Below are 23215 nucleotides of genomic sequence, written 5' to 3' on the forward strand. Positions count from 1 at the left end.
ACCTTGAATTCTGAAACAACGCCCAAAAAAGTGGCATTTTAAAGTAGGCTTGAGGAAGGGGCAAAATAATCGGAGGCATCGTCAAGCAATTGTATCAAAACCAGCAGCAGACTTCCTGTATCGTGACAAAAATAAAAGCTGATTTTTAAAACTCATTGTTACATGCAGTTTTTTACTCCAAAACTATGCACATAATGATTCAAATAACACCTCCCTCTTGAACCCTAATAAAAAAGAAAACATGAAAGCAGACAGTGCTTGAATAAAAAAATCTCAAACCAAGAGCTTTTAGATACTTAAAGAAATAGCAACTAATGACAACTGCCACCTAGCAACTATACTGCCAAAGTCAAAGCCATCAAATGAGGTTCCAATGAACAAAAACACACAGAAATAGAAAAATGGAATATGTATGTGTACAAGAATTAAATATGAGATTTGGAGACAACCCTGCCACATACTTCAAGGCTTTCAAAATCACTAAAACCACTTTCATTAAAATGTTGGGTCTCAACTGGGCATGGTGGTGCACACCTGTAATCCCCGCAGGAGAATCGTCATGAGTTCAAGGCCAGCCAGGGCTACACAGAGAGACCCTGTCTCCAACAAACAAACAGACAAATAAATAAGCAAGGGGAGGGGAGGGAAGCTGGACAAATGGGCATTTTAGGAATGACACTCTGACATTTCTTGTCCTTGCCCTTTTTTTCAAAGGAATAACAAAGAATGAAATTTTAAATTTTAGTTTCTAACATAATCCACCAACCCTAAAATATTAGTAATCACCTAATAGGAATGTGCTGGTGATAAAGGAGTTAATATATGCAAAGCAAATAAAACAGTACCTGGCCTACCTTAAATGATGCAATTGTTAGCTAGTAGTGCCCAGTGAAACAGGGATACCACTACATAAGACAGAGTTCAAAATACTCTTCACAATAAAGAACAGCAAAGTTAAAACGAAAAACAAAAACAAACAGCAATGTGTCCTCTCAAATTCACAGAGGGTCATATTTTTAACTTATACTAGAAATGTAAGGGAGATTTTAACCTTAGGTGTTTTTCTCCTGAACAAACTTTCCACCAGAGCTTAAAACAATCTAGTTTTGTAAATTGCTTTCTCCGTCCCTATAATGAATGTAACCTGGGTATTCCAACAGTGGAAAGGCAGGGTAAAAAGAAATAATGATTAGTATCTAATAGCTAATAACTCAAAACTCTCACACTTCAGATGAGTCTGAAGTTGGAGATACAAATACCTTAGCCTACAAGAATGTCTTCAGGTCTAAATAAAATATTTGCAGGTAACCTATTTTTTTAGAAAAAACAATCATCAAAGGTAGTAATAAAGAGAGTTCCTCTTACTCCCTTCAATAAACTTTTCCTTAAAGAAACAAAATCATACAGAGTATGTGTTCCTTTACAATGTTGTATTTACAAAAGTCAAAAACAGAAAAATGACAGGGAAAATTTCTAAGTGTAAGTGGTAATTAAACAACACATTACATAATCCAAGAGTCAAAGAAAAATGCTTAATGAGAATTAAAAGTAAACAACAAAGTGAAAATTAAAATTTATCAAAATGTGAGATGACATTAATAGAGTACTGATGAAAAAGTATTATTCTAGATGTTTAAATATAAAAGAAAGGAATTAAATAAATTAATTTAATTAATTCAATTTTCTACTCCCAAGAAATCTGAACAAAAACTTCAAGGAGTACGAGAAAGTTAAAATAGCAACAAAGCAAAAGAAAGAAAATAATAAAGACTAGAAATTAATGAAAGATAGGAGAACAAGAGAAAAACCTATAAAACAAAAATATTCTCCAAAAAAATCTAAAATACGTAAGTCATTTGTTATCAAGAGGGACACAAGAGTAAGCAGTAGCTATTAAGCAGATAATAAATAAGGCAATAGTATGAATAACTGCACTTAAGTAAACTTAACAACTTAGAAAAAATAGACCAATTCTTCAGAAGCCAAAAAAGTTAAGGGTCATTCAACTAAGGGTCATCTGAAGAGCCCCTGCAGCTAATGACTTTCTCTTTCATTAATTTAAAAAAAAAGAGAGAAGACTTCATAATTGCTTTTATGGGGCCACTATACCTTGATAATATAAAACTATAAAACCTAGAAAAATACAGAGGGGATAAACATTCAGAATTCAGGGACAGGTAAACAGTTCTTTAGCTTTATTAAGCATGATCCATTTAAAAATTTGATAGATTGGGGGCTGGGGATTTAGCTCAGCGGCATAAGCGCCTGCCTTGTAAGCAGGCAGTCGTGAGTTCGATCCCTGGTACCGATAAAAATGAAAAAGACAAAAAAAAAAATTTGATAGATTGGACCTCATTAAACTAAAAAAAATCTTAGTGATTTAAGTCCATGTCAGGTAGAGAAAAGGGCTGTATCTGGCAGAAAAACACTGCAAACCATTTATATTACAAAGAAGTAGTACTTACAAAAGGTTCTAATCAAAATTAAAGACATTCTCTCTATATAAATTCTTATAAAACTAAGCATATAATTATATGCTGGGTACCTAGGCCAGAAAAATGATCAGCATTCATATATTTCTGACAGACACTAAAAACATGGAGACATCCTTTAACAGGTGAATGTACTAAGCCAGTAAGAGGTTGGTCTGGTTATAAAGGGCACCGTGAAGAACTGTACAGAACATAATGCAAATGCATACACCTCCACACAAATGAGGCTATACAGAGTTGGTGTGATCCAGAAAATAGCAGTGGGTCCACCAAGGTCAATATCCTAGTTTAAAATATATGCAGGATCTTTAAGTGTAATTTCAATTTCTTCTCCTTCTCCTTCTCCTTCTCCTTCTCCTTCTCCTTCTCCTTCCCCTTCCCCTTCCCCTTCCTCTTCCTCCTTCTCCTCTTCTTCCTCTTCTTCCTCTTCTTCTTCTTCCTCTTCCTCTTCCTCTTCTTCTTCTTCTTCTTCTTCTGTTTCTTCTTTCTCTTTTTTTTTTTTTTTTTGGTACCAGGAATTGAACTCACAACCTTGCACTTACTAGGCACACGTTTTATGCCACTGAGATAAATCCCCAGCCCTTTAAGTGCAATTTCTTGCAATATGAGTGAAACAATATCATCTCCATTTTTAAAAATTTAAAAAGAAGGCAAAGACAGTGAAACCTTGCTAACAGCACAGATCAGAAGTCCGTGCGGGCCTGACTCCTGCTGCAGTCTCCCTGAAGTTCACTGGAGATGAGAGTGAGAGGTGGTCAGAAATGACAAAGACCACGGCATTATCTTTGTGGCCATGTTGGGGAAGGGTGGGGGCAGATAGAATGAACGTCCTGCGACGCCTGGATGCTCTCTGGAAGTTGGGAAGTAACACACTGCTCATAGAGGAGAAGTGGTACCCACACAAGTGCATCAATCCTGGTGAGAAAAAAGGCCAAAATTCCAGGCTGACCCTACCACATGCACAAATCTGACTTCCACGCAACCTAGACAGGGAAGAATGTTGACTGGCCAGCTGTTACAAAAACAAATGACAATGCTCACACTGAAAACATCACTTCATATTTTCACAGGAGGAAGTACATGCTGGATTGGGGCACAAAAGTTCAATTTATGTACTTCTGTAACTTGTGTTAATGTACACATAAGAGTATTAACTGCTTACCTGTTTGTACTTAAAATTCAAATGCTTGTGTCAGAGGTATCATTGGCCATCTATACCGAGATGACAGTGGGACAAGTTCACAACAGATCACCTACCAAGCTGCGTCAAGCACCAGAATTAACTCAGAATCCCAGCAGGAAATCTTAGGTAAGACTGAAAGCTGCTTAAGTACTAAGAGGTATTATCCAAGTGCAATATCGCCACCTACCTGATGAAGCAACCAAGTACACTCCCTTTTGTAGAGGGCAGCTCCTAACCTGTTATGTTTCTGATCATAACTGAACAACCGTCCCATGGAGGTCTCTGACTTTCCAGATCCACTTTGGGGTGGCTCTATGTGAATATGAGAATGAACAGGTGGTAAAGGCCCAACAAGAAAGGAGTGGAACTGGCATACTCCTAAGCGCAGCCTGCCTGGCATCTCAGAGTTTACTGGCCGGACGTTATCGCCTGCTCCACTGCCTGAGGCAATGCCACGGCTCAACAGGCCCTCTATTCACAGAGCTCTCATTAAATACCTGGGCCGCTTCACTGGCAGCTCAGATAAGAGGAAACATAATGCCGTCCACTGGGCTGTGGCAGCTTACTAACCCCAACAACAGAGGCCTGATTGAAGTAAGGAGCAAGCGGCACAGAATAATGGAAAGCTATCAGTTCCACTTTATCCTGGATAGGCAAACAAAGCCACTGAGTCACTATGCCAATCCATTTCTGTACTATATGTAGATGCGTTTGTTAAATAAAATGGACAAATGAGTCTAAGGAGACACATGCAGTCACAAAGGGCCGAGTCATGTGTAAAGACAAAGGTGGGGAGCACTACAGGCCAAGAAAATGGAGTTACAGTCCAAGTGGGCAGAGTCTCAGGCCACAAATGAAAATCAAAACTTGAAACTTATTGGCATTCACCCTGCTGGATTGTGAACTTGTCTGGCATCAGTGACTCCTGTATTTTTTCCCATTTCTCCCTTTTATAGCATCTGTCTTATGCATGTTCTATTATTATATTATATAGCAGATAATATTGTATGTCCTAATACTATATAGCAGGTAAACTTGGTTGTAACTTCACAAGTTCACAGATGGAAACAAAGTTTGCTTGAGGTTGGTGCAATCATACTTGACTTGGACGATTTAGACAATGAGACTGAAGATTTTGAGGTGGTATTTTCAACGTATTTTGAAGTTGTGCTGTGACTTGCTCAGACTTTCAGCTATTGGTAAGGGTAAAAGTATTTCCCCCAAGGAAAGGACATGCATTCTGGGGAAGATGAAGTAAAGGGAATCGTCATCCCTAAAAAAGACATGCTACATCCTCACAGAACTGGCTCTTTGGCAAATGCTCCCATGTAGTACATTCAGAGATAAGGAACACATACTGGATGCTCTGGGTTGAAATTAAAAGTAATCATACACACCCATACTAAAATCATGGAAGAAGAAGCACACAATGTGACACAAAGAGAGATTGAGTAATGTGGCTACAAGTCCAGGAATGGTGACAGCCATCAGAGGTTGGAAAAAGAAGGTTTATCCATAGAACCTCCAAAGGGACCAGTCCAAGAAAAGAACAGACAAAAGAAAGGGAGGCCAAACAGATGACAGCCTTGTTTAGAGCTTGCCTTTGAACTCCTTTGAACCTGTGGCCATACCACCCTGAACGTGCCCGATCCCATGAGAACTGCTTTGAGAGTAAATTTCTAATATTTTAAGTCACAAAGTTCATGACAATTTGTTATAGCAACCACAGGAAAAAAATATCAAGCAATTTTGGACACATTTCAAATAATGTAAGTTTTAAATTTGTGAGTATTCAGTTTGATGCTTGTGGTGGTCTATGCTTCAGTGACCTTGCAGATCTCGGACCAGGTCTGATCATCTATCAGAGGATAACAATACACAGAGGATAACAATACACAACGAAGCATCTGAGGGTGGTGGCCATTGTTAATTCCCTATGATCTTGTTTTGAGGTCCTGTATCATTTTCATTGTTTTGTTGGGTTGGGTTTTATTCTGCTTTGCTTTGTTTGATTTTGTTACATCTGATGGCATGGGCAGCTATTTCAAAGATAGCAAGATACATTATAGTAGCCATTTTGGATTTATTACTGTCTTGTTTTGAAGTCCTTTATTGCATTCATTGCAGATCAATTTAAAGAGAACTGACGTCATTATGCAGTATGCAATTGCATTATGATGTCACAAGAAAACAGCTCAACTTCCCCACTGATTTATTTTTGGGCACTATGTTCTAGTTTTTAGTGTATGGGTCCTGCATATAATAATGTGAGTATTTGATATTTTTTAAATCTTATTTTGGTACCAGAAATTGAACTCAGGACCTCGTACTTGCCAGGCAGGCACTATTTCACTAAGCTATCTCCCCAGCCCTTAAAAACTTTCGAAAAATTAATTGTTATTATTATTTAGAAGTTTAGTTGAGTGTTACATATTGATCTATGTCCTGGTGTGTTAAATTATTCATTACTTCTATTTCTTATAAAATCATGTAGATTTTCCACATAATCCTATCAACTTTGAATAAAGATGGTTTTATCTTTTCCTTTCTGTCCTGATGGTGGTTCCTTCCATGTTCTCAGGCATCTTATACAGCCTGTCTAGGATTCTCTAACCTTGCTCTCTTGGGACTTAACATCATCTCATTAACTTGGGGACATTACAAGGCTCTCCGTGGGCTACTGCTTCCTGTATCACAGACTGAAAACTCTTTCAAGGCACTAAATTGGGGTAATCATGGTCCTTTTGTTGCTTCCCATCTCTCAAGCACAGCCATCCTTCAAAGTTGTTATGTGGTGTCTAGAACAACCACTATTTAATGGTTAGCTGTTTCGGAGAGGAAAGTAAATAAATTTCCTCTTACTCTATACTGGAGAAAAGCATAGGTAATGACACTGCTCCTTTGTTTGGCACTCACTGTGGTAGAGGATTTGCTAAACATTTTATACCTAATACTTATGATCAATACACTCTATAAACCAAGTATAGGCTCTTTTATAGAGATGAGTAACTTAGAAAAAGAAATTAGCTTTCCTTTGGTTACATAATCATTAATCAGTATCAAGTACATGGGGCAACTGGAAAAATAGGATTCAGAACTGACTGTAAATGGATGAGGGGTTCCCTTTAAGGGTTACCAATACTTTGTGAAATTAAGATACTATTGATGGTTTGCTTCACTCTGAGAAAGATATTGAAAGCTGAGTTGTACATTTAAAAATGAATATTAAGACAAGCTATGATGGTGCACACCTGTTATTCCGGCACTCTAGAAGCTGAGGCAGGAGGTTAGCCATGAGTTTGAGGCCAGACTGGGCTATATAATGAGTGCAAGGCCACCCTGAACTACATAGTGAGATCCTTTCACAAAAAAAAGTACACTACCAATTATATCAATAAAAATAATAACTTTGAAAAACACTAAAAACTCACATGACTACAAGCCTCACAAAAGGTTGTTAGGTTTTATAAATAAAAAGTCCAGTTAAATTTGAATATAAATATAAGCGTAACTACTCAGTATTTGCAACCTATTCACACTAAAATTTCTGGTTTTATCTCAAATGACCATCATATAGTGACAATTAAAATACTAAGCAAACAGAGTCCTCTAACCTTGACAATTAAAAACATATCATACTATTTTGCAAGACTATTCTCAAATGGTCAAGTATGACTATCTGCTATAGAGATGTTTCAAAATTGTTTTTGCTATTTATAAAAATGAGTGTGTTAAATACAAAAATGAAAAGTCTACCTGAGTAAAACACCTACTAGATTTTTACGTACTGGCCAGGCTGGGTGCTGTACACTTGTAACCCCAGTACTCTCAAATTCAAACCCAGTCTGGGCAATTTATAGAGTCTCTGTCTCAAAGTTATAAAATAAAAGGGGGAGGGACACAGCTCAGTGTGATAGCACAGGGTTCAATCCCTAGTACTGCAGAAAAAAAAAGATTTATATGTTCTCTTAAAAAAGGGCTAGTTTTCTTACTACATATGTGCTTCATGAAGAAAATTACTGTCAGATGCAGAGGATATCCCAAGTCAAATACCACAAAACAACTTAATTCAACATAATTAAATCCACATACTTTTCCTTCTGCCTGATTAAAGTACCCTCAGAGTTCTTGGAAGAATTCAAATAATATGATTTTGAAGAATTCGAAGATGGTTAGATGATCATATGCCACACATATTTAATGATTAGTGTTAAATTTTATCACATCAAAGTAATTTTAGATAGACTTTTATAAAAAGTAATTTTATGGTCGCAAATGAAGTGCTTAGACCTTAATACTTGCCGTTTAAAAATTCCAAATTACAATGTGTGTCCCAGAGTGAAATTATTTTAATACATTCTATCTGTTTTGCTTACCTGTTAAATATGAATACTACGTACTGTTCTAAAGATTAGAGGCATCAAGAAAGTCAAGCAGGACTTCTATTTCCAGAATGAACTTGCAGATAAATGAAACAGTACATAATGCTAACAAAAACCAGACATCAAAAGCAGGTCTTAAGTGTTTAAAATAGTCAAAACAACCGGGCGTGGTGGCACAATCCTATCATCCCAGCACATGGGAGGCTGAAGCAGGACAGCAATGAGTTCAAGGCCAGCCTGGGCTACATAATGAGTTCAAGGTCAACCTGAACTACATAGCAAGACCTTGTCTCAAAAATCAATAAATTATATTAGATACTCAAACATTTAAAGGTTATAGATGAGGTAGAGTACACTGACAAAGGACTAGAACAGGACAAGGTTTAATAAAGAACAAAAGAAATGAAATATTTAATCTTTACCTAAAATGCTCATTTCATTTAAAACTTCCATAAAAGAAACAAAAATGAACTACATATTCAGCAACTTAGTTGTGACTTAAAGTAAGGAATGGTTTAAAAATGATTGAAATATGTCAAAAGATATAGATGCCCACTTAATTGGTTCCCACTAGTCAGATTTGGAACTTTTTCTTTTTTTTTTTTTTAAGACAAAGTCTTGCTGTGTAGTCCAGGCCTCAAACTCATGCAAATCCTCCTGACTCAGCCTCCCAAGTGAGGGGATTACATGTGTGCACCACCACGTCTGGTAGATTTGGGATGTTCTGAAGAATAAAACTAAAGATGATTAAAGAAGTAACACTTTTTTGTTTGTTTGTTTGTTTGTTTGTTTTTGAGACAGGGTCTTGCCATGTGGTTCAGCTAGGCCTTGAACTCACTAGGTAGCCCAAGTTGGCCTCAAACTCACAGCAATTCTCCTACTTCAGCTTCCCAAGTGCTGGGATTACAGGGGTACACTACCATACCCAGCCTGAACACATTTTATAAAACAGAAATCTATGGGCTGAAAATTATATTATGAGATAAATGAAAATCATAGGCGATTTAATGGGATCCAAAGAGAACAATAACACCTCTCTGACATTCTTGGCAAATATCCTAACTCTAGGGGGCTGGGGATTTAGCTCAGCAGCATAAGCGCCTGCCTTGCAAGCAGGCAGTCGTGAGTTCGATCCCTGGTACCGATAAAAACAAAAAAGACAAAAAAAAAAAAAAAAATCCTAACTCTAGTCATGAGAAAATTACCAGACAAAAATACTGAGGCATAGGCTACAATTTTTAAAATTACTGAAATCATAAATAGTAAATAAATAATGATGAACTACTCCACAATGAAACATATGACAATAAAGTTTCCTAAAACCAGACCCCTTTGTTCATTATTAGGACAACTGGTGAAACTTAAATGGGGTGTGAGTATCAGGTGGCATAAATTTATGGATCTGTATTTTGGTGTTTATCTTATGGTTGCAAAGAGTTTTATCATTAGTAGTAAATATATGTTCAAACACTGAGTATAATGATTTTGACAGTCAATTTTTAAACGACTCAGGTAAAAGGCCTAGATCTGTGAAAGAGCTTAAGAACACAAGAATCCAAGGTAGATTTTATTTTTTAAAATGAACCCGGTGCTGCATGTCTGCAATCCCAGCACTTGGGAGGGATGAGACATGAGGATCACTCAAGTTTGAGGCCAGCATGGGCTACAAAATGAGTCTAAGGCCATCCTGAACAGCACAGTAAAACGCTGTCTCAAAAAAGATTATTTATATAACACAAAATTAGTTATAGAACTCAAGAAAGTTAACCTAAAGATAATAGGGAAAGCTAAAAAATGAACAGTAAATCATGTTATAAAGCTAAAATAAACAAAACAGCATATGCTGTTAAAGGGTTTTATTTTTACATTCTTTTAGAGACTTTCCATACATAAACGAAATGTTAAAAAGCACCACATTATATGGACATCACCAATCTTCAGTACTTATTAACACATTACAAATCTTATGAATCTATGTCATTTCTTTATCTTGACAGAAAATTTTAACACAAATTAGCAGTATCATATGATTTGACCTGTTAATACTTCAGGTTGTATGCCTGACATAAAAAGATTTTCTTAATGTAACTACAATATAAATTACACACACAGCAAGTTAATAATACTTAATAAATATCATGTAAGATCCAGATCCGGGGTAATACTGTCTCAAAAAAGTCTCTTCCTTTTCTTTTTAACTTAGGGACAAAGTTCACACATTCCATCACATGATGTGTTTCATGTATCTCCTGTAATCAACAGAACCCTCCCTGCTTTTTCCTGTGCTGTTGTTGTATCACCTCCTCAAACCTGTTTTACTGCTAGATCACTTTGCTTTAAGTTCTAGATTATTTTTGTATCTCTTACAATACTGTCTTGCTAAATGTTAAGGACTTTAAATTCTTTATTTAATAAGTCAAAAATAAAAACCTCTCTCAGCACTGTAAGGAAGCTGAGACAGGAAGATCAACTTCAAGCCCAGCCTGAGAATTTAGCAAAACTCTGTCTCAAAATAAAAATTATAACTTCTAAGATTACAATATGCAATATATTAACTACTGTTAATTTCCTAGTTTTTTTGAAACTCTATCATTTCTATTCTTTTTTTTCTGTTCTGGTTTCTAAAATAAAATAAGTGTTGGGAATGTAGCTCAATGCTCTGGGTTCATTCCCCACTACAAAATGAATAAATAACTATTTATATGAAAAAATATCTTTTAACCTGGGTTTCTATAAGAGGCTTCAAAGAAATCCACACTTTGCACTTAGATGACATTCTTCAATATTTCCTTTAATCTGTAACAGTATTTCCCCCACTGCAAACCAACTTTTATTTTCCCATTACAATTACTTGTTTAAAAAGTTAGGTCACTTTTTAGGGGGCAAGGCTTGAGATAGATTGTCACATAGTTTAGGCTGGCTCTGGACTTACAATGTAGCCCAGAAAGGCTTTGAATTCATGGCCCATTTTCCTGCATCAGCCTCCCAAAGGCTGGGATTACAAATGGAATGAGCCACCACTTAAATGACATTTACTTTCTGCATTTTAGAACCAGCTATTCGCATTCTGAGGGTGTTGTCACTCATTTACGTATTTTCTGTAGAGTGCTAAACATATTCAGAAGCTAAATTAGATACAGGTTTAATTTAAAGGGTGGGGCAAGAGTAATTCATTAATGATGTGCATAGCCTATTACTTCATTTTGGTAAGCACACAATATATGATTGAGTAATGCTAAGATTCATCAGCTAAAACAGCTAACAGCTAACACAGATGATTACTGAGTAGGCCCATAATTGAAAAGAATTATTTTCTATTACTTATTATATTATGTTGGAATTCAACAGAAAGCCATTCTCTCATTAACTATGTGGTTGACAGAAGCAAGGCAGGATAAATGTTGGATACTTTATCAATATTCAGAATAGTTAGTAATAAGCTACCCGACTTTTTTGTTATGTGTCATTTTGAATTCCTCCATTCCTATATACAGTACTTAAGATGTTTCATCATTTGCTTTGGTGAGAATTGAAGAGAAACAGTACTTTATAGACTGTTGAGAAAAAAAGGACTATCCACCAAACAGCACAGGTCAACAGGCTGTAACCTAGAGTGACACACATATGGTGGTATAAATACATCAACAACAGCTCTGTGAAACAAAAGGCTATTTGGGATTTTAGGTTTTTAAGGTAATATACAGTCCCTACACACAGCAGTATTAAAAATATTAAGTATACGTTTAAACAAAAAATACACTTAAATCATTTAACTTGGTATACAATACCCTACCCAGTGAATTATGAATGTGTGTGTGTATGACCATGCATGTTTATGTAGTTGTATGTACAAGCATTTAAAAACTGGTTCTCTGGAGAAAAAGTAGCCCCTCAATGACTTGCAGTGTTTGTCCATTTTCTTCATCAAATATAACATCCCACCACCACAGTGACAGCACCAACTGATGCTGGGTAGGGGGAGAGATACAGTTTCAATAGCCACTGTGGACCGCTAATGTCTACTCATCTCCCATACTTATGAAAGTGAATTATTTTTGTGTATTTGTGAGATGCGTATGTGTGTGTGTGTGTGTATATATATATATATGATATATATACATATATGTATTGATACATACATATATATTGATATATATACATATATATCGATATATATATGAATATGTGTGTATGTATGCATGTGCGTACAAATGTGTGTAAAATCAAACTGCTAATTTTGGAGAAATAGTTGAATGAGAGAAGTTTTCTCTGGAGGAAGAAATGGCATTAGTTTGGGAAATGCAGTACAAAATGACTTACTTTTTTTGTTTTTTGTGGATTTTTTTTTAATTTAAAAAAACAAGACAGGATAGCAATGAGACAGAATTCCAAAAAAATTATTCACTGAATTTTTAATTATAAGGTGTTAATCTATTGCTTATGTATTTACCGGGTCAAACAGGATATTTTTAAAATTTAATCTAACCTACTCTCTCAGAGAACAATAGTTTCGCACAAACATTGAGTTCCAATGTGATATAAATAACCAACCAGATTAGATATCATATTACACAAAGAAATCAACCTTCTGAAAAATTAACAACTTACTTTGGCTTCAGTTTCACCCCTGTGAAGAGTGTACAGATGGTGGACAGCACTTTGTGAGGAGGACCAAGGATGTGTCAGAATTTGGAAGACATGAAAGTCATGGCCAAGTGTATCTGTTGTCACTAACAGCATTCCTGGAAGACCAAAAAAAAAAAAAAAAAAAGTTAAAAATACAAATGACTATAAACGTGGGAAAAATACTTTTTAAAACTATACATATTTTAAAATATTATTAATCAAAAAATTACTAAGGGAATAAAAATTCTCAAAAAGTTAAATCAAAATATATTTTTCTTGTGAATACCAGTTTAGTGCCCCAGCATTAAAGCAACAAAATATAAATAACAGTAAAACATTATGCTGTCTTCCTACAACTTGCTGAGAGATGTTATATGCCTTAGATTACAGAAGTCATCATTACATAATTTTTTTTTTGAGACAAGGTCTTGCTACGTAGTTCAGACTGGCCTTGAACTCACTATGTAGCTCAGGCTGGCATGACTCACATAATGTTTTTTGAATGGTTGTGAAAATGATATTGCTCCACAGAACTAAAACTGACCCTCACTTCTTGTAATTTCTCCCAACTTGAATTCTAAGTGACAGAATATTAACTGGTCAAATTACTAATCTCCCGTACTTATTTCACCAGCTTAAAACTTCTCTCTACCAAGGTGGGTGTGGCACCGCACATTGCTAAGCTCAGTTACTCAGGAGGTGAAGACACTCAAACTCTCAAGTTCTGTCTAGCCTCAACAACACAGTTGAAACTTGATTCAAAAACTTAAATGAAATTTGTCTCAGTGCTGCCATGATATCTATTGAAACTGCCAATAGGGTGCCTTTCCCAGACTTGATTCTTCATTTTTATTCATTTTTTTTTCTTTTTCCTTTTTATCAGTACTGGGGATTGAACTCACGACTGCCTGCTTGCAAGGCAGGCGCTTATGCCACAGAGCTAAAACCCCAGCCCCTTGATTCTTCATTTTGATGTCATCCAAGGTCATTAAGATTTACAGTTTTTTCTAAAAGTTTTATGATGTTGCTTTTGGTTTTTGTTTTCAAATCACAGTTCTTAAACCAGTGACAGACAGCACATCTTTTAAAGACCGAATGCTCAAATTGCAACTTAAAACCCACTTACTTCTCTATCACCAAGTGCCAACACTAAATTAAACCTGAATACCAAGGTTTCAGTTTAGAAAAAACAACTCATAGGTTAAAAACACAGCAACAGAGTTTTCAGTGATATAAACAGCCTGCTGCTGCACGCCTGCATGGTTTGCCACCACTGTCACACTCTGACCCAGAAAATAATACACTCATCAAATTTCTATACCCAATGAACACAAGTTATAAAGGACCGTATTTCTGCAAATGAGATTTGGAGATTTGGAGATTTAAAACTGCATCTGGAGAGGGCTGATTCAGGATGAGAGGAGACCTGAACTCAATCTCCAGGACCAAAAGTAAACTATACAATACAAACTAACAAAGCTGCATCCATTTTTCATTAGTTAATTTATTAAATACATTTTAAGTGATACATAGATATAGAAAGTTTATACATTAATGCCAAAACATGATGGTTTAACACATGTATGTGCTATATAAAGTTTGAATCCACTTGAACACACCTATTTCCTCAAACATTTATTATTTCTCTATGGTGAAAACTTGCAAGATCTAGCTTTGTGAAGAACACATTATTGTTATCAAAAATATGATCAGTACTTACTTTTTTAAAATGTACTAAAAGTGCATCTTTACTTTTAGCCATTTATCCCCTTGAAAATACTCCTCCTCCTTTCAAACACACTCATCCCATCATTCTAGCCATTTTATGAAACAAATCTGGAAGTCCAGTCTCATTAGCATGTTTAGTTGTACTGTCCTGGCTGCCTTGATGTCCTGAGTCAGTTTAAAATCTTTTCCTTTCACGCTCATTTTGACTTTGGAGAGAAGCCAGAAGTTGCAGTGTCAGAGCCAGTGAATAAAGTGGATGAAGACACAGCACAGAAATGTCCATAGCAGACATTATCATAAGACACTAAAACCCAATTCTCAGGTCATTTTCTATGTACAGTTTCTTAAATACTGTAGTAAGCTCTGACAATATTTAGAGCTCTCTGTAGTCTTCCTAAGTATCAATCGAGCTCCCATAATTCCATCAAGGTCAAAAAACACAATCAATATCACCTTAATGTTGCATCTTGAATGATGTACTTTTTTCATATGAGCACTCGCTGTCATTCATTGGGAAGCTTGGTCTCACAATAAAATCTAAATCACACAAATCTAAGTTTCATCTCTCATGACGACATTTCTTAAAAAGCTGAAATCTAAAGCAGCACTATCTCACAACTCCAATTAAAATGACAAAATTACATGTTAATATGTTGGGATCTGTAATTTATGGCACACTGTGAAACACACTTTCTCTCAAAAGTAGCTCACAATCAACTGCATCAAACACACGGAAACTTGTTACACATCTGGTACTAAAGCTCAGGGCTCTGCTTCTCCTGCTGAAGGTCCCTGCCTTTTCACTGGCTGGCACATGCCCCAGAGTTGACAGTATTTTGCATCAGCCCTCACAGAGCCAGCATACTGAATGACAGCCAGCCAGCCAGAGTCCTGTTCCTAAGTGTAACTTAGGGTACTACTCACTAAGCAAACTTTCCCCAGCCGTCTCTCCTCACAACGCTCCAAGCCTCTATTAATTATCACTCTACTCTCAACTTAAGCTGCTATGCATAAATGAGATCACATGGTACTTGTGTTTCTGAGCCTTATTTCAAACAATCTCCAACTGTATTCTTGCTAGTGCAAATGACAAGCCTTCACTGTTGTTTTTTATTTTTTTGTACTGGGGATCAAACTCATGACCAGACACTTGCAAGGCAGGCACTTATGCCTTTAAGCTAAATCCCCAGCCAGCTTCACTGTTTTTATGGCTAAATAGTATTCTACTATGCATATGTACCTCATTTACTTAATACGGGTTTTGGGGGTTTTGGTTTTTTAGGGTTTTTTTCCAAGATAGGGTTTCACGGGGTAGTTCAGGGTGGCCTTAAAGTTATGTTGATCCTCCTGCCTCAGCCTCCCAAGTGCTGGGATTACAGGTGTGCACCACCATGCCCACCCTAGTATGGCATTTTTAGCAATATGATCAAATACTGAAAAAACTTTATAAATTCCTGGGATAATACTATATGCTACTAGATGATCTCTCTGAATGGTGTAGTATCTCTACAGAGATAGGTAAAGTGTAAAGTTCTGACCATGTATACCTTGCATAGTGATCAACTCAGAGTATTTAGTACCCCACGCCCCAACAACATGCTGTTCTGGTATTGTTATAGGGAAAATTCTCAAAGAATGAACTGGAAAATGTCCTTATTCTGCCACTTTCTACTACAAAAATAACAAAAAAATTATAATTTTTATAATTCTTCTTTAAATATTTGAAAATAAAACTTTTACAGACTCTCTTTGAAGGTTTTAAATTACAGTTTTGAGCATCTAATATACTTGAAACCAAAAGGATTTTGGATTTCAGATATTTTCAGAATATTTGATATATATAATGAGATATTAAGGGACAGGACTCATATCTAAACAAAAAATTCATTTATGTTTCACAAACACTTTATACACATAGATGGCACTTTATCCACTTATTTAGTTTTGTGTTTATGGCACTAATAAGGATTGAAGACAGGGCTCCATCCCAGGCTAGGCAAGCTCTTTACTACTGAGCTACATCCCCAACCTTACTCTGCTTACATTGTGACTGCAACCTGTTACAGGGGTTTTTTTGTGGGGTGAGACAGGGTCTCCCTATGTAGTGCAGGCTGCCTTGAACTTGCTTATGCTTAAGCTAGCCTAGACGCAGGGCAATGATCCTCCTGCTTCAGCTTTCCCCGTGCTTGGATTACAGGCATGTGCCTTCATGCCCTGCTGTTATGCAATTTTCAACCCATGGTGTCATATTGATGCTCAAAAACTTTTATATTTTAAATAACTTCAAATCTAAAATTTTTACATGAGAGATGCTCCGCTTACACTACTAAATTTTCTTATTCCCCTGGTGAATTACCTTCTGTTATTTCAGGAATTGATCCATTTTAGGGTTTTAATGATGTCCATTTTTTCCTTTAGGATACCATTTATGGATTTTCCCTCACTCTGAAGTCTACTTTGTCTAATATTAACAAAACAATTCCAAATTTGTTTTGATCGGTGTATACATGGTATACATTTGGCCTTTTTTTATTCCATATCTATCAATATGATTTGGGTCTTTTTTTAACATGACTTTTAATTGGTGTCTTTAGTACATTAATATTTAGTATACTTGTAGTAGTAAATGATTTATGTCCATTATTTTATCATTTTTATGCTTATCTGCTTGCATTTGTTTATTTTTTGCATTTTGTTTACTTATTGGGGTTATATCCCTGTTACACATTAGTTGTTTCAGGGATTATAAAACACACACCTAACTTTGTGTTCCTTTGCACTTTTTTTTTTTTTTTTTTTTTTTTTTTTTTGGTACCAGGAATCAAACCCATAACCTTGAGCTTGCCAGGCAGGCACTGTGCTGCTGAGCTATATCCCTGGACCTTCCTTTGCATTTTGTGCAAATTTTGTAATTGTTTTCTAAAAAGCAATCGCATGTGGAATCACATTAACTAACTGTTGATAAATTTTTCCTTTTTATAGCATTCAGCTTTTTACTGTTGGTACAAAATACTTGATATGCTCAGAAGACAAGTCCATTTGGGCTCACAGTTTCAGAGATTTCAGCCCACAGCAGGCTGCCCCATGACTGAGAAATCATGTCACAAGTGTGTGGCAGAGAAAACTTACAACCCATTGCAGCAAGGAAGCACAGCACAGGGGAATAAGAGCCAGGCAAGTGACATCCAGTACCTTTCAAAGTCATACCTCCCGTGAGCTATTTCCTTCAACCAGGCCACATCTGCTAATGGCACACAGAATTATAAATTCATCAATGGATTAGCCCATGATGAACTTGGTGCTCCACGATCTAATCATCACCCTAAACCCTGCCTCTGAGCACGTGAACCCTTTGGGGACTATTTTAGATGAAACTGTAGCACTCGTTGAGATAAAGGTATGAAAGAATATTAAGCATCTATGTAGAGATAAGATAGTCATTTCATGAAAAGATGAAACATTATTTTGAAATTGATTTCCTTGTTGAGATATGGTTCTAGTTACCACATTAAACTATCAGATGCCAGTATTCTTGTTATTTCAAACAAAACTCAGTTTAGATGATGAACATGGGCATTTATTATAAACAGTTTAACAAATTGATTCTTATTATGCACCTACTAATAGTTATTTCATCACTGACACACTATAAATTCTTTCCTTATTAGTATTCCAGCAATAAATCCCTGAAATTGGTGATAAATACCTTTCATGTTTCTGGACAGTATTTTTCTACTACCCTCTCCCCACCTTTTCTTTAGGGTTAACAGCTTTATTTACCTTATACACCATCCACTTTCCATCTCAATTAATTTTGCCATTAAAGTGCTAGAAATTATCTCAATCATGACATTTGTTAAAAGAAACCAGAACTATTTATCAAGAACATGGTGGTCATGAACAAAATGCTTCTTTTACAAAACAAAGAATGGAAGTCCCTCTGTCAACCTGCAAACAGATTCTAGTTATCTGACACCAAGCCGGCTGGGACTGCCACCCTGCCACCCTGCCACCTTGCCATCCAGGGAAAAGCTATGCAAAAAGAGCTTCGCAAACACCAGTGGCTGCCAGCTGTTCAGGGCCACAATGGCCACTGTCGTTTGCACAGATCCAATCCTTGGGGCTATGGAAACCCAGGCCCCTCTGCTGCTTTTGTGCTATCCTTCTTATCAACAAAAAGTCACTCAAAAAAAAGTGGGCTTCCACTACTCCAACACTAATAATGTTCAGTACAAATGAAGATAATAAACACAAGAGCTTGCTTAGTAAACAAGAGCTCACAGTGTTCAATACCAAAAAACAAAACAACAACAACCAAAAAAAAAAAAAACAAACCCTCAAATCTTATAGCAAATACTGTTGTCTCTGCCCACAGGCTGGATAAACCAACTCTGCAGAACCAAAGTCCAGGAGCCTGGAGGCGGTTGGCTTTCAGCACCTGCCACCATCCTCCACTTTTCTGCTGACTTATAGTGAATTAGAAGTAATCATAATACCACTACTGTCTCTTGACTCCGCCTCCTCACAAAAATGTGATTCTCTATACTTGTCAAATTGTTTAATGGAAAGATCCATCAGACAGTTAATAAAATGAACTGTCATTTATAACACATTTATATTTCTCATATGCTATGAGTAAACTTCACAATATTGCTTTCAAAATTGTATCAACATTAATTCAGAGTAAGCATTCTAATAAAAGGTTGCATTTGCAAAGTAATTGTTTTGCATATGAATGATAATTAGATGAATACACATCAGTGTGACTTTTCAAACTGGCATTAATCTCTGTGTAGTTGTCATCATATAAAAGAAATTCAAATTTTTAGCCAAACAATCCACTGAAAACTTGTCTCTATTATCATCTGTGTATCATATCTCAAATGTTTTCTTTTTCTACCTTGTCATGCAAATCAGGCTTCTATAATCCATTAATAGGTTTACGATTTTCCACAAAATGTTCAAAATAATATTCAAAAATCTCAACAAGCCAAGAGAAAAGGAGGGAAAAATAGAGAGGGAAGAGGTGAGGATGAAAATGAACTAAGACACATTACACATACCAATTCCCCATGCTGAATGTAATCATTACATACTGCAAACATGTACGATAAAAATTTTAAAAAGAAAAAAAAAGGGTGAAACAGATAATCATGTACTTTCTTTTAATTTACAATTTCCTCTTATGTAACATTCTACCGAGGAAACAGTAAGCTGCCTTTCCCTCAGAAAAGGAGTTTAAAGCACATATACATAAAAGGAAAAATTCATAAAGAGTAGACAGTGTCTTGAGAACTATTTATGCATCATCAGAAGACTAAACCAGACTCCAGCCTGGCCATAAACTAAACCCACGCCCCAAATGAGGTGCCAAACCACAAAAAGCATTTGCGTCATCTGGGAATACAAGGAAAAGAAGGACTTCTAATTATAGGGCCTGGAAGCGGAAGCCCAGAGTGATTAGCTGTTTAGGCGCTGCTGTATGTTTATCTGGAAGCTTCCTCTCCTTCACTCTCAGCCCCAAGTTTGATAGATGAGTGTTAGTGTTCAAGGGTGGAGACTAAAGCTGCTGATGGTACGTGGTGTTCCCCAAAATCTGAGGTAGCTGGAGAATGAACATTAAGGTTTCTGTGGGCTCATAAGAACATAAGTCTTTTCAACTGGGCGTCAGCTGGTTAGACCGAAAAGCAAAATTAAAGAGTAGCAAAGTTGCAGTGGGCCTAAAATCTTGGAAACATCAGGAGGTTTGTCTTTTTCCCATATCCTATTTATAACACCTATCTAATTGTACGGTTCTTTATCATGTGCCTACATGTGAATTGGAAGACAAATTACCAGCTATTCACACTCTTCCAAAAAGAGGCATAAATACTGAAATTCTGGGTCAAATATTTATGGGAATTTATATTATACCACGCCTAGAAAAATTTTACATTTCAGATTTCATTCTTACAGTGTAATGCTTTCCAATCACAGATGAAAACATACAAACTATCTATAAAAGTTTATAGTCAAATTCATAAACACAAAAACCAAGAAAGAAAATCTCACTATTGACAGAAATCTTTAACCTATTCAAGTTACACAAAATCCATGATAGCCTACTTATGTCTGAATAATATAACCCACAAGCAGAATACAAGTACTTAAAAACAGACTCCAAGCTCTGCTGACTTCTTAAGTAGCTTGAACTGCTTTAAGGTACTGATAGTCCTAGTCATCAATATATTTTTTCACCTGAGGAGCCCAGGAGGTAGTAAATCTTAAGCAACTATAGTTTACTTTATATTTTTATGCTGCTGGAAATTAAAGCAAAGGTCAGCACACTACCACTAAGTAAAACCCTCATCCTCCAGAATATAAGGTTTGATCAAGTAAATCTTTATCAAACCTGCCGCATAGTATTCTGTTAAAGGGCCTGAAGTAAACATGTGAAATAATGCAAAGGTGGTGATTTATTCGATCACTTCCTAAGTTGCATATATCCACAACCAACAAAAAATAAGACAAAATAAATATACATTCTCCACAGCAAATTCTAAAAAGTTGATTACTTTCCGAACTGAAAAATTTATATCCATCCTCCTGTATTTTTTGGCAGCTTCAAGTGACTTAATACCATTTACTTTTTTTATTTCTCTTAAGTCATGAAATTTTAAGGTTAGGAAGACATCTTTGGCCATATCCAATGGGCTTTAATATTAATTTAATAATAAACATTTAATGTAAAGATTAATATCTATTCTAGGGGGGCACTGGGAATCGAACTCAAAACCTTGCACTTGCCAGGCAGGAACTGTATTGCTGAGTTACACCCCCAGCCCCAGTATCTTTGTTTTCAATAGATTTCTATATAAAACAGATATTTGGGAAAGTGCTGTGTGTTTATGTATGCTCTTATTTTTCCAAGTAGAGTGTATTTCTGGTTATATGTAAGAATGCTTTTTAAAACTTTCTCAATATTCCTAAAGTATAATTTACATACTATAAACGCATTGTCAACCTTCACTTTGATGAGCCCAGTTTGATGAAGGGTTCCTCAGAAACCCTTCCCTGGTGTCAATTTGTAGTACATTCCCTCCTGATTTACTTGTCACAGCCACTGACGGGCTTTCTGTCACAGAGATTCACACTGCCCACTTTAGAATTTAACAAGTATTTTGTGACTCTTATGTGCTTCAAAGAACATTATCTCTGAGGTTTATTTGTATCAATGGATATTACTCCATTGTGCAGATAGTACCATAATTTATATTCCATTGCTTGATTTGTTCTATTTTTTTAATATTGTGACTCAAACTGCTAGGAATATTTAATTACTAGTCTTTGTGTGAATCTATTTTTATATCTAGCCAGTGATTATTTAGAAGTGGGATAACTGGGTCATATATTGTTTAATTTTATAAGAAACTGCCAAAAATACTTTTCAAAGTGGCTGTACCACCTTACATTTCACAAGTTTTGAAAGCTCACCAACACTTAGCATTGTCTATCTTTTTACATTTCAATAATTTCAGTGGGTATTTTGTGACTGCTCATGGTTTTAATTTGCCATGGTCCTTGGTGATCAGTGACATTTGTCCTAACACGTCATTCTCTATTGCACAGTCAAAATTTAACTTTTACGTTAGATGAAGCATCCATTTTGAGTTAATTTTCTGTATGATAAATATAAGTTCACTTTTTTCCAAAAAGAATATAACAATTGTCCCAGCACAATACTTGCTCTATTGAATTGCTAGAAATTTTTCTAACAAATCAATTGACTATTTTTAGATTCTAGTCCACTCCATTCATCTATGTCTATATTTAAGCTCCAAAAATTATTGATTACTGAAACTGTAGACTAAATAAAAAATATGCAGTATAAATCTTCAAAAATTTACTCATCTTTTTAGGGATCAATGCAGTGATTTTAGCACCACTGAATTCCCATATAAATTTTGAGTTAATGTGAGTTGACTTTTTATTTAAACATTCCTTTTAAGTATGCTTAACTATCAGTAAACAGTAATAATAAAACTACGTAGCAAGGCATAAGAGTAATGAAACATTTTATGAAAATATGCTTTGGTATCATAATTGATTTTTCATTTGTTAATTTTCTAACATAACATGAAAATTCCTTGCAGGAGCAAATGTTAGATTTCTTAGATTTCTTAGATAAATAAAGGAGAATGTGAAGAATAAGGAAGCATGTTTACAAAGATTAACCTGATTCATAACTTTATCCAGGAAAACAGTGATATAATTCTCAGTTTTATATCTTAAAGGGATCTTTGAAACAACATGCTTGATTTCAATCAAGATATAGTAACCATGGGGCTGGGGATTTAGCTCAGCGGCATAAGCACCTGCCTTGCAAGCAGGCAGTCGTGAGTTCGATCCCCGGTATCAATAAAAACGAAAAAGACAAAAAAAAAAAAAAAAAGATATAGTAACTGAAACCCAAAGACAATAGGAAATACACATTTTTAGTCTAAGGATAAAAGCACTTACATTACCTATCAACAAGTACCAACATATACTATGTAGGTCCTCAGGCTTATATTTCTAAAACTTTAAGGTTATACTTATTCACTCTGATCAATAATAAATATGCATGACTTCCACTATTTAAGCATTCTAAATATCATCCTTTCTTAGGCTTCAGACACATGGAAAAATTAATCACACTTTCCATTTCACCCACAGTAAGAAGCCCATATAAGAGCCTGCTCTTACTGTTTTTATATTTTCTCTCTGATCCTTCATTCCTTACCCCCTTGCTAGTTCCTACCTAGTTACTTATCTTGTTCTAAACA

General features: G+C 35.7%; 1 protein-coding gene across 11 annotated transcripts in view; it reads right to left on the reverse strand.

Moving 5' to 3' along the window:
- The window catches only part of Bcas3 (BCAS3 microtubule associated cell migration factor), a 526404-nt gene that overhangs the window by 346128 nt on the left and 157061 nt on the right, over nt 1–23215 (reverse strand). For all 11 annotated transcript variants that reach the window (XM_013152079.3, XM_063250886.1, XM_013152076.3 and 8 more), the window contains exon 14: nt 12666–12799. In XM_013152079.3, coding sequence (XP_013007533.1) covers nt 12666–12799 — 134 coding nt within the window. The remainder of the gene's footprint in view (nt 1–12665; nt 12800–23215) is intronic.

This window comes from Cavia porcellus, unplaced genomic scaffold, assembly GCF_034190915.1.
Source record: "Cavia porcellus strain 051 isolate PalLab524CR breed Dunkin Hartley unplaced genomic scaffold, mCavPor4.1 scaffold_6, whole genome shotgun sequence".
NCBI classification, from domain to species: Eukaryota; Metazoa; Chordata; class Mammalia; order Rodentia; family Caviidae; genus Cavia; species Cavia porcellus.